The 11,793-nt window shown below is 55.2% G+C and overlaps 1 protein-coding gene and 1 long non-coding RNA gene across 2 annotated transcripts in view; both read left to right on the forward strand.

Annotated features, from left to right (window-relative positions):
* Positions 1 to 5,190: 5,190 nt before the first annotated feature.
* On the forward strand, positions 5,191 to 9,438 carry LOC109292716. Its single transcript, XM_019510274.1, has 5 exons — positions 5,191 to 5,343; positions 6,506 to 6,785; positions 7,098 to 7,238; positions 8,009 to 8,175; positions 9,325 to 9,438. The coding sequence occupies exons 1-5, from the start codon at positions 5,191 to 5,193 to the stop codon at positions 9,436 to 9,438; spliced, it is 855 nt and encodes a 284-aa protein (XP_019365819.1).
* An 831-nt stretch (positions 9,439 to 10,269) lies between these two features.
* The window catches only part of LOC109293112, an 8,988-nt gene continuing 7,464 nt past the window's right edge, over positions 10,270 to 11,793 (forward strand). Inside the window, exons 1-2 of the long non-coding RNA XR_002096247.1 lie at positions 10,270 to 10,383; positions 11,486 to 11,646. This is a non-coding gene — a long non-coding RNA (uncharacterized LOC109293112). The remainder of the gene's footprint in view (positions 10,384 to 11,485; positions 11,647 to 11,793) is intronic.

An 11,793-nucleotide genomic window follows, 5' to 3' on the forward strand; every position in this document is an offset into this window, starting at 1 on the left:
GAGATGCTGGCATGGTGCTGGGTGGCAGGGCCATGGGCTGGCAGGGGCTCAGCATGGGGCAGCAGGGAGGGCAGGTGGGCTGCCTGCACAGGAAGCTCAGTCCCAGCAGCAGGGTGCCGCTACCTTTTCTCTCACCCTTGGCAGTGGTGACAGTGACTGGTGGGTGGCGGGGGGTACAGCCTAGCCTCTAGCCCCAGCAGGTTCCTGATGGTGAAGCCCTTGGTGTGCAAGCCAGGGCCACCCAGCTGCATTGCCTTCTTGCTGGGCATCACCACCTTGCCTTTGGCCCAGCTCTGAGCACCCTCCTCCTGTCCTGTCATGCAGCCTGGCAGCACCTGCTACCACTACTGCCCAGGGACTTTTTAACCTGCTGCTCCAGCTGGTCAGCTGGCTTCAATCAGTACCAGGTGCAGCCAGGGTGGGGGGGCGAAGCCAGTGCCTGGCCCCTGGGATTAGTTGCCACCAAAGTCACCCCACAGGTCCTGTCTGGCATAAGCGGTGGGGCAGGGCAGGGCAGGGCAGGGCATGTATGTCTGTGTTTGTGTTGTGTCCCCCTGACCATGGTGTCCTGGGTAGTTGCCCACACTGCCCACCCCTAAGGCTGGCTCTGCTGGTAACCATAGATCCCTCCACAACTAACAGGCAGGAAAACCTTGGCCCTGGGGACTGCATTGGTAGTCCAGCTCCAGGCAGCCGGACTTGCCTCAGCCCAGGGTCAAGGGCAGCCCAGGGCAGAGGCTTGCAGGCTGTCCTTGTGGATCCAACACTGCCCTCATGAGGCCTCCTGGTAACTTCCCAGGCAGCTCAAACACAATGATGACCTCTCCCAGGTATTGGAGTTGGTGCTCTTTGCTCTGCTGCCAAGCTCTGCCCAGCAGGGCCAGTCTGCCTGTGGGAGTGACTACGTGTTTCTCCTGCAGGTGGGGCTGGATGGGGTGTCTGTCAGGTGCAGCTCAGACTGCTCCTTTCACATAAGGAGCTCCTTCCGCCTGCTGCCAGACCAGCGCATCCAGAACCTATACTCTGGCTTCTGCTTTTTCCAGAGCACCAGGATCATGGGTCTCTCCCTGCGGAGATGCTCTGCTCGTGCCCTGCACTTTGCCCTGGATGAAGGTGACACAGGCCCTGCATCCCACTGCCCTCCCCTGCAGCCTTTCCCTTCACGGTGCCACAGCACTTCGTATGGACAGCTCTGTTCCTAGTGTCTAACTTGGAGGGGCCCAGGCATGTTGTTACTGGGGACAAGACAGAGTGTAAGCAGCAGGGAGACCTCCACTGGATGGTCTTATCCTGGCTCCCACATACCCTGCCCTTCCCATATGGCTAAGCCTCGTATCCTGGCTAGACCCTGGCTGTATGTGACCTGTAAATGAGCCTTGAGCTGTGCCCTATCACTCTGTGGGGGAAGGAAACAGCCCCAGGGATGGCTCTGATGGGCCAGGATTGCTCTCAGCACCTTCTGGGCTGTTGGAGCCCCAGGAAGAGCCAGATGGAGGTCAACCGGCTCTGCCTGAGCCTAGGACAGCCTTAGCACTGCACGGCTTCCCTCCTGCCAATGGTCCATAGGATGTAGGGCAGAAATGGAGGTAAGAGCAGCCAGCAGTGACCACTTCTGGTTGCCAGTCCCAGAGCCCATTAAGAAACCTGGGCTCTGCTGTAGCTTCCACCAGTTGGCTACAGTTCCCAAGGGACCCAGAATGCAGTGCGTTCCCACCTGTTCCCCTCCCTCCACGCCCCACAACATGCCCACTTCCCTGGAACTTGTACACAATATTCTTGGCAGGAATTTCTACACCCTTTGTGCCATCTGAGCAGTGTAAGAGAGGTGGAACCTGGAAGAAAATCTGCTCCAGGGCCTTGATTGGGCTTCTTGGTCTGTTTGGCATTAAATGTCCAGCCTTGGGCTGGGTGGGCCAGACTCTGCCTTTGCTCAGTGTTCATGTGGCCAGTGGTCTGCACACACTAGGGAGTAGTTCTGGCTGAACAATGATGTTGCAATGCACAGCACTCAGGTTTGACTTGGTGGCTTCGTCTTATGTTCCCCCTTAGATGTGCATTGTCCCGGAGCACAGGACTGGAAAGCCTGGAAAAATAAGTGCTTTCTTGTGGTGTCAGGTACTGCCCTGGAATGGCATCAGGCCCTTAATTACTGCCAGAGGTTCCCAAGTGGGAGCCTCCTCACTCTCGATGGCGTGGAAGATCTGGTGAGTCCGTGATGTCCAGTGACTGCCCCTTAGGGCTGGTCAGGCTAGAGTCTGTGCTTCTGAGTAATTAGCTGTTTTCCAGTTAACTCAAGCTGGGTAGCCTGGTTACAGTTAGAGCTGGGTGGTCTGATGACTTAACCAACGGCTCTGCAACAGCCGAAGGGCCGTGGAAGGGGTCCACTCTCCAGTTCAGGGTTTTCCTTATAGTAAGCAATGGGAGACATCCATCCCCTTAATCAAGTAGATGTGCTGGTGCTCTCGGGCTGTGGCTCAGATATTCTCCTGCTCAGTGGAGATCTTTGTGACATGGGAAGCCTTGTGTCCCTACACCCACCCCCAAGGGAGCTCTGGGAGGGCTAACCCCACTCCCCTTCACTGCTACCCTGTGTGATTGTATTCTGTAATTATGCTGGAAAAGTGGTTGCTGAAGCATTTTTAGTTCTTGTCCACTGGTATTTAGAGCCCTGTCAAACACAGACTAACTGCCTTGTGCTACCTCCTAGAGCTGGTGGCAGGAGCAGTTGACTTGGAGCATCTGGACTGGTTTGCGTGGGGGTTCTCTGCATCAGTGGGCTGATGGAACGCCTGCTAGTAAGGCTTTGCAGAGGTAAGGAGCTCCCAGCCACCTCTTGTTCTCCCCACTGGGGATGGGGACACTGACTCCTGGCTCAGAAGAGCTGAGGCTGTAGCAGCAAAACTGGGCATGTGGATATGCACAGACTGGAAGCATGAGAGCCCTTGGGGACTGACCTCAGCACTCCAACCCTGAAGAGGGCAGGTGAGGCAGGAGGCTGTACTCAGTTCCTAGGTACAAGCCCTTGCATGACCAGATCTGAGGCAGTGATGGAGGCACTTCTTAGAGACCACCTTCATTTGCTTTTTACCTGTGCTGAGCCCTGTGTGGGGTAGTCTCCTGACCTTGGCAGTGATCCTGCTATTGCAGGCATGGGGGATTATGGACATCAATCACCCCCACCACTGGAATCCTCACCGATGCTTCACCTTGCTTGCTTGGGTTTCAGCTTGATTCGGTCCTCCAAAGCTACTAGTGAAGCAGACTGTGTCCTCTTGCTACCATCTGGCTTCCTGAGGAGCGAGCCATGCCAGAGACGGCATCACTGGGTGTGCCAGACCCTACGGAGGAACAGTAAGACTCTATTGGCCTCTGGAAAGGGGCCTAAATGCCCAGCTGTGGTGGATGTTCTCATGCCTGTGTGGACAGCAGGGCCATCAAACAGTGCATTCTTGGCACCAGACAAGCAGCAGCTTGAGGGTTGTGCTTTTCCTGTTAGTTCTGTTCCTTTGCTGAGTGCTGAGTAGTGAGCACTGGTATGTCAGGTGCAAAGAAGGCTGGCAGTCGCTGGGTGGCATTTACCACCCCAGGCATGTGGACATCCCCTCTTCTGAGTAGCTCCATTCCAGACAAGATGTGTGAGTAACTCCCCTTTGGACTTCTCTGTGTCCACAGGGCTGTATGTGGCATTCCCTGGGAAATCCTGGCATGGAAGCTTATCCACGGACACGAGCTTCGCCTCTCTTCAGACAGCTAAGGAGCAGTGCACTGCCCTGGGCAGGGGCTGCAATGCTGTGGTCAGCATGGCAGGGACTCACTACCTCTCTCTTGGCACGCGGTTTGCCAACCTGGAGAATCTGACCACGGATCCAACAGCTGCTGTGCACATCAAAGCAGGTGCTGAATTATGAGCTATGCGGTATGCTTTCCCCTGGCTGAGGGTGGGTGTGGAACTCCTTCCTCCTTGCACCCTGAGGGCAGGGACAGAAGTAAGGGGTATGCCAGGAGAGGTCTTTCTTGGCCTTGCAGAGATCTAAGCTCACAGCCAGTCTCCTGCCCCATAGGCTGGGGTGCTTGGTCTCCTGGGGAGCAGTGCTTCCCCCAGCCCTGGAGAACCTCACTGGTGCAGCCAGTGTGTGGAGTGGTGCTGCAGGGCCAGATAGGCAGTCACCAGGACTGGGGGGTTGAGAGGACTCCTCTGTAGCAAGGGGCTTTATGGTGTATATGTTTCCTGTGGCAGGGTGTGCCCCAGGCTATTCGGGGCAGGACTGCCAGTCTGTGTGCCCTGTGTGTGACCCTGGGGTCAGCTTCAACCCTCTTACTGGTGCCTGTGATGGCATGTTGTACTACAGCTGGGATCCAAGCATGCAGGTGGCAGGTGAGCAGCGAGGGGCAGGAGATGGCGGGGACTCATGGTATTGCCCAGGCAGCAAATGTTAGCTTATTCAGCTGGTGCAGTCTGGTGGGGAGCACTGTAGCCTTGGTCCCGCTAGAGGGCAGAGGTAAAGGCTGCAATGCTGCTTCCTTCAGCAATGTTGCAAAGTGCATGCAAATTCCTAGGTTTGCCATGTCTCCCTCCTCCCCCCCGCTCTGGCCCATGCTGGAGCAGGTTGTGCGGAGCCAGGCTACTTTGCATAAAGGCTATGTGATTCTCCTTCCTCAGCATCCTGGGGCACCAAAGAAACCTCCCTCACAGGTACAGACTCAGGATCTGATTGTCAATTGGAGGAAGTCCCCTTCAGTCTGCTCTGGCCCTTGTCAAAAAGGAGCTCAGGTCCCAAGTCTATGTGATTTCAGCCCAAAAACACTTCAAACGGGGGTCTTCTAGTGCTGCAGGCCATATCCAGCACCTACCACAGCTTGTTGCTGGCCAGTCCACCAACATTATCATTGAGCACAAGGCCTTTTAAGATATTGTAAGAGCACAAGGGTCCAAATTCACCCACCATCCTCCAGGGTGGCCGCTGGTCTAGAAGAAACCCTATGAGCCACAATAATGGTGGGTTGAGCCTTGTGATGGTGACACACTGCTCATGTGTCTTGGGGCATGTATCATTCTGCAGGGACATGTCTCTTAGTAGTGAGTTCCAAGGCTTGCAACCATAGTGCCCTTCCCTCCCATGTGACTGCAGTGCTGCAGCTGCCCCTCTGACCATGAGGGTGACAGGGAACTCATTTTTTTTGGCAGTGTACATGTCTCTGAAATGCCCTCCTTTTACTGGATGGGTGTACAAGGATGGAGTCTGTGTGTACCTGGATCACAAGGGCAGTCAGTATGAAATAGAGCCCATCTGCAGGAGGTATCTGGCTGCGGAAGTTCTGGAGATCAAGCAGTCTCCAAATGTGGTGAGGAGACCCAGGCTAAATCCTGGGGATAGGTCAGTGGTGCTTGGGACTATTTTTGAAGCAGATTCAGGTCTCGGGGCACCTGAGGCCCTGTTTTCTGGGGTTTGGTGCTGGAGCAATGTTAGAGTCTTTGTGTGGGAACATTATGGAAAAGAGCCAGTAGCCCTTGGGGAAAGCACCTGGGCAGGCCATGTTGTCAGGGACCACTTGCAAGGCCATTTGAAGCATGACTGGCAAGCAGGAAAGGAGGGAGTCCCAAGATGCCAATAGCAGAGGCCAAGGTTTCTTCCTGTCTCTTTGCCCCTGGCCCTTTCATCAAGGGACCCAGGGAAGCCCTGTTTTAGTACTAGTCCTAGGGAAGGCATCGACAGTGTAGGGTATGGAGCCTTTTCTTCATCTTTCAGATATGTGCAACTCCCTCTGGAGGTGGAGATGGAGGCTCTTGGATAAACTGCCCCCCACAGTCTCTCTGGTCTTGTCAACGAGCTGAAGGTCAGCACCTTTGCCTTCACAGGAACCTCCATGTTCTCGTGAGGCATCTGGATATTTGTGGGTCCAGGGAGCAAGCATGCTGCACTAATGCCCTGAGCTTCCTCTTCCCCAGGAAAGGGGGGTGGGGGGAGAGGCTTGTGCCTGGGTCCCACTGCAGAGCCTGGATATGCCTCCGCATTTGGCCATACAGTACAAGGGCACTTGAACTAATTCTCAGCTAGCCTTAAGTCCGCAGGAGTACGTCCCTTAGAGTCCCTGGAATTACCTGGATGTCATGGGGAGGACATATAATTCCTGGCACAGAAACAGGGCCTGAAGCTGAACCCAGGCCCCCTGCACATCTATTCTGGTACCTCTACTGCTAAATCTCACCAATCCAGGGGCCATAGACCAGGGCTGGGCTCCCACGGAGCTGAGAAATATCACTCCTGGTGCACCTGCATCTCCTTGCTTCTCCCTGTGATGTTACTTCAGCTTTGTTGCTGTTGCATTACCATGTGGGGCTGTGGTACTGGTGCATGCAGATACCTGGCACTCAGAGCTGGGGCCTTGATAGGAGGCTGACTCATCCCACTGGCAGCCAGAGCTCTGCAACCAGCACTGGTGAGTTTGGATGCGTGGGAACCCTGACTGCCATGGGAAACCCACCGTCTCACTGAGGTGAGTGTAGGTGGGGCCAGGGGTTGAGAGACTCAAGCTCATAGGAATCTCATTGAGAAACCCTCTCTTTTTAGATGTGAAGCTGCTGGCCTTTCGGGAGAAGCTGCTCATTTCCTTCAAGGGTTTTGCATGGCAGAGACACCATTCACTGGCAGCAGCTAAGGACTCCTGCTTTCTGCAAAGAGAGAGCTGCTCTGGGGTGCTGCAGCTAAAAGGAGCCCACTACACTGTGAGGGGGTCGGTGCTGGTGGACAGCCCTGGTTCAGGGACTGTCCTCTACGTGAAGTCAGGTAGTAGCCCCTCTTCGTGAGGCAGGTAGTGCCAGCGTGTTTGGTCTCCCTTGGGGGCACTGCTGCCTTTGGGTGTTCCCCCTGGGTGGGGCAATGACCCTGTGGGCTCCTGCAAGTCTGCAAAGCCAGACATGAAACCAACTCTTCTTCCCATGGGGGAGGGGCAAGGGGATCCCCACAGCTTCTCCAGGGCTTGGCTTAGGCTCATTTTAGCTGTAGGGGGCCCAATCCTGTTCCTGTGGAATTTGTTGACCAAACTCCTACTGATGAGAGGGAGTAGGATTGGCCCTGTCACTGTGCTTGTGTTTGCAGCCTGCTCTCCTGGCTATCATGGAGTGAACTGCACAAAACGCTGCCTGCTCTGTCCTGGTTCCCATCCCTGTAATCCACTAAGTGGCCGATGTGAAGAGGGTCTGCGCTGTGTCCGCAGGATTGGGCCTTCCTGTCTCCATGGTAAAGAGGCTTACAGCTGTCATGGGGACAGAGGGGCAGGGAGTGCAGTGTGTGTGTGTGTGTGTGTGTGTGTACATGGGTGTGCTGGGAGGCATCTTGTCATGTGCACAGGACTTTCACCCTGGGAGAAAAAAGATGGAAACTACATTAATTCCCGTGCTGGACTCTTAAGTAACAGTAAGCAGTAGGCCAGCTTGTGCAGAGCACCAGTGAGAGCACACGTCCAGGTCAGGAATGGCAGACTCGGCACTCTTACCCCCCCAACACTGTTGCTGAGTGAGGACAGCTGTGGAGGATGTGTGGGGCCTCAGTGTGGGGAAAGAAATGCTCTGCAGGAGTGGCTGCACTAGAAAGCAGTGGCTGCACTACCTGCCTATGGCAGTATCCTAATTCCTTGGACTAGTCCTTGGCTTTATGGAAGCCAGTGTCTGTGGGGGGCAGATGCTTGGTGTCAGAGCTGGGGCAGAGAGGGCAGTTTCTGATTGCGTGGCTTCAATAGGTGCTCCATGTCTCAGGCTGTCCCTGAATCTATAGAAGATAATACTTGTCTGCCATACACAAATGCAGGCTAAAGCCTCCAACTGGCTGCTGCCTGCCAGCTCTTAGAGATCCTGGGAAGAAGGGACCAAAGAGCTGAGACAGCTCAATGTGGGATCAGGCATGGGGTCATATCCCAGCACCATGTTCTTACTGAGGTGGGGGTGGACACAATAGGGTTTGGCTGAAACTGCATTCCAATGATGGGCAACTACTGCCTGTTTGCTCCCCAGGGCTAGTGAGCTCCCGGTGCCCTGGGCGTGCTGGCTGGTGGTACTGGGATGGACACTGCTACTTTATGGAGGAAAAAGACACCAAGACATGGGAAGAAGCTGAAAGAGCTTGCCGTTCCTTTGGAGAAGGGCTGGGACTGCTGGCCCTCAACAGCCAGGAGGAAAAGGTGTGGAGGCTAGGTAGATGAGAAGTGAGCTGGGCTCCCTGAGCAGAGTCAGAGAGAGCCCAGGCATCTTTCTGAGGCAGAAACAGCTTCTCCCTGTTGTCTCTGTCTGTCTGGCATCATGCTCTGCTTATGGAGAGTCACCCAGTGGAAACCCACAGGAGTCTCTCTCTGCACGTACTCCCAGGTGCTGAGCAGGGAGACTGGCCTTGCAGGGCAGCTGCTGCTTCTTGGAGCCTTGCTGCCAGGGCAGGATGAAGCCAATTGAATCTGTGGTGGGGAGGAGCCTTTCACAACACTTTGAATTTCTGTGGAGATCCCTGGCCCTGTTCTTGGCTACTTAACTCACTGCTGGGCTCTGCACCATGTGAACCCCTCTGCATGTGGGCTGCTGTGTGCCCCCCTGCTGGCAGTTCCTCTCTGTGTGTGGCCTGCCATTTCCCCACATCCTCAACTTCCTTAATGTCCAAGGAAGTGGGCATGAACTCTGTGAACGGCAAAGAGGGAACAGGCCCCCTGTCCTGGCAGCCTCCCCCAGTGAGCTGTATCTGGGCTGGAGTGAAGGGGTAATAGGAGGCCTCAAGCATCCCAGCAGGCAGAGGGGGCACTGCCCCCCCCAGGGTAAGGGACTTTTGTGGCAGCCCAGTCCTTGGAGGGACAGATGACCCCATTCCTTTCCCTTCCCTTCCCAGGCACTGTATGTGGGAATGGTGATAGAGAGAGTTTCTTGATATAGAGGGTATGTGTCTGCCACTTCCCCAACACCCTCTGAGAAGATGCCTCACCTCGTACTCTTGTTCATGCATGCAAACCCAACAAGGAGGTTGTGGGGTTGCTGTGAAGAAGCACCTCTGCCTCTGCTCCTCTGTGGATGGTGTCTCCCTGGGCCTTTACCATCTGTTTTGTGTGCTTGGCAAATGTGGAGCGGGATGCATGGGCTGGGCCATAATCTCCAGGGTACTGAGGAAGCTATAGAAACATTCCCCCAGTGGGCCCATCATCCTGCCCCAGAGAGTGCAGTTAGTGTAGGCTTCTCTGGATGCCACTTTCCCTGCCTAGTTACCCTGTGGCTCCCTTGGGCTGCCTGCATGTTCCCGAGCTCTGCCGCAAGCCAGAGGAATGATCTCTCAGTGAAGCACTTTCTTCTTTCAGGCCTGGGTTGCAACCATGGTACAGAGACACAGCTGGACTGGGCTGAATGACCTTGATGGTGATGGGAGGTGGACATGTATGACTCAGCACACAGATCCCAGTGTGCCCTGGTGAGTGAGGTCTGAGCCAGAGGGGCAGCTGAGGAAGCCCAAGGCAGACAGCCCTGCAAGGTGTGCCCTGCAGCCTTCTGACTTTAGCTGTACCCTCTTGTGCTGCTCTTGACTCCACTCCCACCCTGTGAGCAGCCCTGGCTTTCCAAGTCAGCCTGTACTATAGGTTTCAGACACAGATCACCTGCTCCAACTCACCTGCCCAACCTCTAGGGGAGGGAGCAGCAGCTATAGGGACACTTTGAGAGACCAGAGGTGTCTTGACTGCCCTCATGTGGCAGGCCCTATCCCTGCTTTCTCCATGGGAAGCCCACACCTCAGTGCTGCATCCCCCATCAGCAGGCCCACTTGCTGGGTGCAACCCACAACAGGGAGGCACGGGCTGCATCCCTGTCTGTCTGCCAGGGGGTTGAGGTCCCTACTATGTCCCCTCCCTCCAGGGACAGGCTCCTGAGGCTTTCCCTGGCTAGCAGTGCCAGCTGCCCTGGCAGTGGGCTTTCACCTCTGGGGCAGAGCTCTACAATGGGAACACATTACTATCTGATTAGGGAAAAAGAAATGCTATTGTGGGTGAAACAGGCAGGAGAAAGATCCGACTTGTGGGAATCTGCAGGCTTTTCCTCAAGTATTTATTTGCTGATTTATGAAGGCCAGGCTCTCTATTCCTGCTGGGGGGATTACCTGGGTTTAAGACTTTGGGAGGGTGGATTAAACACAGGAGCAGGTGAGAGTGGGAAGGGACTCTGCAGGACGGGAACAGGGCAGAATTGAGTCTATGGACCTGGGTAAGGCTTCATGCTGCTGCCAGCTGACTAGTGGTTCCCCATTAGGTTGGCTGGGGTGCTGCTTACTCCCGGAGGCTGTCTGAGCATCGGCCCCCCTGCCAATCCAGGCCTTGCTGTGTCCAGTTGTTCAGTTCTCAAGCCCTGGGTCTGTGAAGGTCCAGAAGGTATGTAGCTGCCAAGAACTAATGGAAGTCCCATTGCCCAGGTGCTCAGTGGGATGCCTGGGGGTGGCCACATGCTAAAGGGCACCACTCAGTTCTGCCTAAACCCTGGGTGCTCTGTAGTGCCCTTGAGCCAAGAGCCCTGCAGGTCCTAGACTCAGTGCTGGTGACTCCTGTCCAGTTGTCACTGGGCACTGGTGGCTGCTGAGTTCCAGCCAGTTCCAAGCTAGCATCAGCAACGTATGGGGAAAGGACAGTTCATTCCCAGGGCAAGGATATTGGAGTTCTGTGAGGTGCTGCCAAGGGTGGTACATGCTTCCAGAAAGCAGAGGGGAACTGGTGACACAAAAGGCCTGTGATCTGGGGCTGTGTATACCATTGGCATTTGCTGATCAGGCAGGGGCTCACCCTGCTCTGAGTCCCCTAAGAACAAACCCCCTGAGCAAGAGGGAGGGGAGCAGGGACACTTAGATAATGGCTCACAGCCAGCAAAGCAAGTGAGGATGCAACAACAGGTCTGGCCCCAGAACTCAACACAGCATCCCAGTAAACAGATAAATAAAAAAAAATTAATAGATTTAATTCAAAATAAATTAAAAATAGGGGATGAGAAGAGCAAAAACCAGGAGAGCTGCCCTGAGGCCATGTACGTGTTGGTACATGTGTGTGCTTGCCAGTCCATGTGGCTGGGGAAATGGGGCAGGGCCAGAGGGGCATGGCTGAGCTGAATGGCAGGGCAGGATCAGGTGGGTTCTGGTTCCCTCTGAGCTGTGCCTCTTGGTGTGTGCTGTGTCTGCTCTCAGGCACCTCCTGCTGTCCCATAGTGGCTCCCATAGTGGTGGGGCAGATCCCAACCTTAGCTTCTCTTGAAACACATCCCTGTGGGGATGTCCCCAAAATCACAGCCTTTCCAGTGACAGTGCCCATGAGGTCTATGCAGACAACCCCCATCTCTTCAGGCTCCTTCTGAGGGTAGCCACAGTCCTCCTTCAGCAACTCATGGCTCAGAGTCCTGTATACTGAGGATGAGTTGTGGGGGGAAAAGCTGTTCTTTCACAGTTCACAGTGGCAGTCATTGTTCTCCCCTGGTATCTCTTCATGGCAGCTCCCCTGATCCTCTGTCCACTGGATCCTGGGTGGAGGCAGTGGAATGGCAGCTGCTACTTCTGGGATGCCTCACTGGTCCACACATGGCAGGAGGCCCTGCAGGTGTGCCGGAGGTTCAGACGCACGGAGTTGCTGTACCTCAACTCCACCCAGGAGAAGGTATGAGCCAGCCATGCCTGACTTGACACCATAGCACACCTCCAGGGGGACTCAGAAAGCTGTCTTGGCCACAAGCCCTTTGCTCTTGGTGAGATGAGCAGGGCACAGTGCTACACCATAACCCTTCTTCCCAGCCTGAACGCTATC

Source organism: Gavialis gangeticus, unplaced genomic scaffold (genome assembly GCF_001723915.1).
Source record: "Gavialis gangeticus isolate Ggan-Ray unplaced genomic scaffold, GavGan_comp1, whole genome shotgun sequence".
NCBI lineage: Eukaryota > Metazoa > Chordata > Crocodylia > Gavialidae > Gavialis > Gavialis gangeticus.